Source organism: Vitis vinifera, chromosome 4, assembly GCF_030704535.1.
Source record: "Vitis vinifera cultivar Pinot Noir 40024 chromosome 4, ASM3070453v1".
Lineage (NCBI taxonomy): Eukaryota > Viridiplantae > Streptophyta > Magnoliopsida > Vitales > Vitaceae > Vitis > Vitis vinifera.
The window spans coordinates 25,834,438-25,838,034 of NC_081808.1; the positions used below are offsets into that span (position 1 = coordinate 25,834,438).

At 35.9% G+C, this 3,597-nt stretch overlaps 1 protein-coding gene across 1 annotated transcript; it reads right to left on the bottom strand.

Annotated features, from left to right (window-relative positions):
* Positions 1 to 364: 364 nt before the first annotated feature.
* LOC100256804 (BAG family molecular chaperone regulator 4) lies at positions 365 to 721 on the bottom strand. The gene is made up of 2 exons (XM_019219334.2): positions 596 to 721; positions 365 to 522 (listed from the first exon to the last, which is right to left on the bottom strand). Exons 1-2 carry the CDS (start codon positions 704 to 706, stop codon positions 388 to 390), a joined length of 246 nt encoding a protein of 81 aa, XP_019074879.1. The 5' UTR covers positions 707 to 721; the 3' UTR covers positions 365 to 387.
* Between the last annotated feature and the right edge of the window lie 2,876 nt (positions 722 to 3,597).

A 3,597-nucleotide genomic window follows, 5' to 3' on the forward strand; every position in this document is an offset into this window, starting at 1 on the left:
GTAAAATATCTTTCTTTAAATGACACCAGGTCCCACTATTCGATTAACGGTTAGATACCAATCATAAAAGTAAATTACATGTACTCCTTAGATTATAATACTCAATAAGTAAAATATGTTAATCTTGCAAAAAAAAAAAAAAAAAAAAAATCAACTCATACAAAGTAAACATTAATCTGAAACTTAATCAGTTTCACACTAACAACCCACATATGTAAAGAAATATTTGAATTTGGACTCATGATCCTAGAAACAATATAAAATTGTACATCTACAACAAGCTTGAAAAAAAAGTTATCTATTAAGACAACAGACTAAAAAAAAAAAAAAAGTTAAGACAACAAACTCCTCTGCACTTTTGCATTGGCTACTAACATCAACCCTTCTCTACACCTTTGCTTCTCCTTCAGCCTCGATGCCATCCAATTTCAATAACTGCCTCATGAGCAACTCTATTAAGACAACAAACTCCTTGTCCTCAACAGTAGTCCCACCATTCACAGTTGCTTCTAAGGCAACCACCTACAAGATAAAGCAACCCAAATTAGCATCCATGATCAAAGATCAAATGGTTGTAGGGGACAAATAGAACCACCTTTTCCAAGAGCTTATCAACTTTTGCTTTGACTTCAGTGATAGATTTACATGCCTTTGATATCTCATCACTTCTTCTCTCCTCTTCAAGTTTTCTCTCTTTGCTTGTCATTTCCTCCAAGAGCAACAACTTTGATCCATCCTTCACCTCTACCTGTTGCAAACACTCCTGATCATCTATCTCATTTCCCCCTGAACAAGAGTCTTTGGTCCTTGGGCTCCAAACCAGTTTCTTGGACAAGACGCTTCTTCAGATCCCCTTCCATTATAAGAACCATAAGCAAATATGCATCAATTTCAATTAACATAAAACATAGCCTGTATATCCAAGCACAGTTCATTGGAAAATTATTTTGAAGAACAAGAGAGCATTACATTATTGTTCCATCACCATAAACCCAAAAAGTGACAAGAAAATCTCAACCCTCCCAATAACAGATAAATTTGAAAAATAAACCTCAATAATTAAGTTTCAGAACAACCTAAAAAACTCTCACAGGCTAGCACATCCACAAATGGGCAAAATCAACTCTAAATCCATTTAATCAATAGTCAAAATATTTGGTTATTTCCCATCCCGTCCCAAACCATCTTCAAAAACTCAATTCTAAGCCTAAAATTTTCCCTTCACAAAGGCAAAAACATGAGCTAAAGACTTCTCACCTGCAATATAGGAGGCTCATTGACCATCTTCCTCCTACATACCACTACTTCCACTCATAAGCCAAAACAAGCTATAAGTCGAACCAAAGCAGGCAACTGGTCAATGCATTGGAGAACAAAGATAGGTGGTAGGAGAACTAGCCCAGGTGGACGGAGCAATCTAAGCAGAATTCCAATGGAGAATAGGGTGGGCAGAAGGCTTGACAGGTCAAACCCAGTTCCCAAACCTCCTTTAGAGAAACAACAAAGGAAGCATGGACTAAAAAAATAAGATCAGTGTTAACAATTCAAGCTTGATAGGTTGTGAATGAGAAAAGAGGCTGAAAAAAAAGTTGGAGAAGTGTGTGTGTTTGTGTGGGGGAGAGAGAGGTGGTTTAGGCATATATTGTAATGTATTTGTCTAGTATATTTGTGTTGTGTTGTACTGGGGAGCAAGATCAAGAGTTGGGGCCACCATGAGGTGGCAGAATATGATAATGGATCACTCCCAAACGTGAGAATGTAGGCCTCTTCAGTATACTTTCCACACAAGAACTTCTTTTCAAAACACAAGTATCTCAATGCCATTGGAAGATATCTCAATACTTACACATGACCTAAATTCGAAAGAGCCACAAACAACAACAAATATACTAAGAAAAGCCATCCGTAGACCACCATTGTTTCCTGCCGCTTCCCATGACTGTTGAAGGGGATATTTTCCATTAGATTATTCCAGTAAAGATCACAAAATTGAGAGCAAGTTAATGGCTTGGCAATGATTAATAAAACAAGTATAGGTAATGGGTGTGGCGATTGGTGAAAAGTAGCAACAATGCAGGCTAAAAGGTCCCATAAGAATGAAAGTAGGACGATTCATGCAATAAATCATTTTCAGAATGAAGTAAATTCCTAAATCCTCTTTAACCAAGCTGGACTTAGAAGGCCTGTTAATGGCCTTTTGACTAGACTGACCAAACCCACTTCCCATAACACAAGATTTCAATCTGAAATCAAAGACCTGGTTCATTTGAGAATTTGTACCTTCATTCTCAAGGCATTGTTGACTTCAATTAGCATATGTTCCTGCACCCATAATTTCCTATCAAGGAGTCTACCTTGCAAGTCTTGAATTTGATTGAAAAACAGGTGGTTCTTAGTTACAACCATGGTAATCAACACCATATAAGACATTCCAAAATACAACATCCAAAATTAAAAGATATCCATAAGCTTAACAACATTGAAAAAAAAAAAAAAAAAAGACATTACAAAGAAATTGTTAGCAAAAAAAAAATGTCTCTAACATCATCTTAAGTAAAAAATCTAAAGCACAAGTAAATCATCATTTTCATCCATCATTGTGAGTTGGAGCTGCGAGTCATGAATTGATGAATCACCTAGTAAAAAGAAAGCACAAAAAAAAAATTAGAAAACTTTACTAAATATTTCAATATAAAACAATTCATAAAATTGATAATTATGTAAATCGATTACCTCATTTTTCCTTCCATAACCAACTTTGAGCACACATTAAGGCTTCCAAACTATCTGGATGAAGCTTACTGCAATGTTTTGATACCACCCTACCACCCGTGCTAAAGGCTGACTCAAATGCAACTGTAGATACCGGAATAGCATAGATATCATGAACAATCATCTGCAAAGTCGGATATTTTATACCATTTGTCTTCCACCAACTTAAAACATCAAAATTTGAAGTCCTTGGCAGAATAGACTCCTCTAAGTAATAATCTAACTCCGACTTCGTATGACTTTCTCCAATTGTACTATGAACAAATAAGTCAAACTTTGAAAGAGGATCTTGTTCATCATAATTTAACTCCTAAATAGTTGAACCTGATGAAGTACCATAGGATAAAGTTTTTTGCCCCAACTTAGACTTTGATTGATACTCACAAAGCAACTCATAACACATTCCACTGATTTTTTCTATCTCATTTGAAGCTTCAGACCCATACATTAGTGGAAAGTAAAACTCTAAAATCTTTATCTTGTATCTTGGGTCAAATATAGCTGCTATTGCCATCATAATATGACACCCACTCCAATACTTGTCAAACTTTTGCAACATACTTGATGCCATCGTTTTCACAACATCATTTGAGCAAATCAACCAATCATACAATGCATCTTTGATCTCTCACACTTTGATGAAGAAAGTATTTGCAGTGGGATAATTTCGTCCTGAGAACAACTGTAGACCCTCAATTTTGTCCCTTTAGCACATGTCTTTAAATTTGTTTTCAGTGCTCCACAGTAACTCCTTAGTGGCCCATTATTACTCGTATAACTTACCCTTTTCTGAGCCACCTCGGAGATTTTGGTTGAGGAATTATC

Bases quoted from the DNA above. Each gene is read 5' to 3' on its own strand.
- LOC100256804 (XM_019219334.2), bottom strand. From the start codon at position 706: ATGACAAGCAAAGAGAGAAAACTTGAAGAGGAGAGAAGAAGTGATGAG. The intron at 523-595 runs GTGGTTCTATTT...TTTATCTTGTAG, and splicing joins TTGATAAGCTCTTGGAAAAG to GTGGTTGCCTTAGAAGCAAC.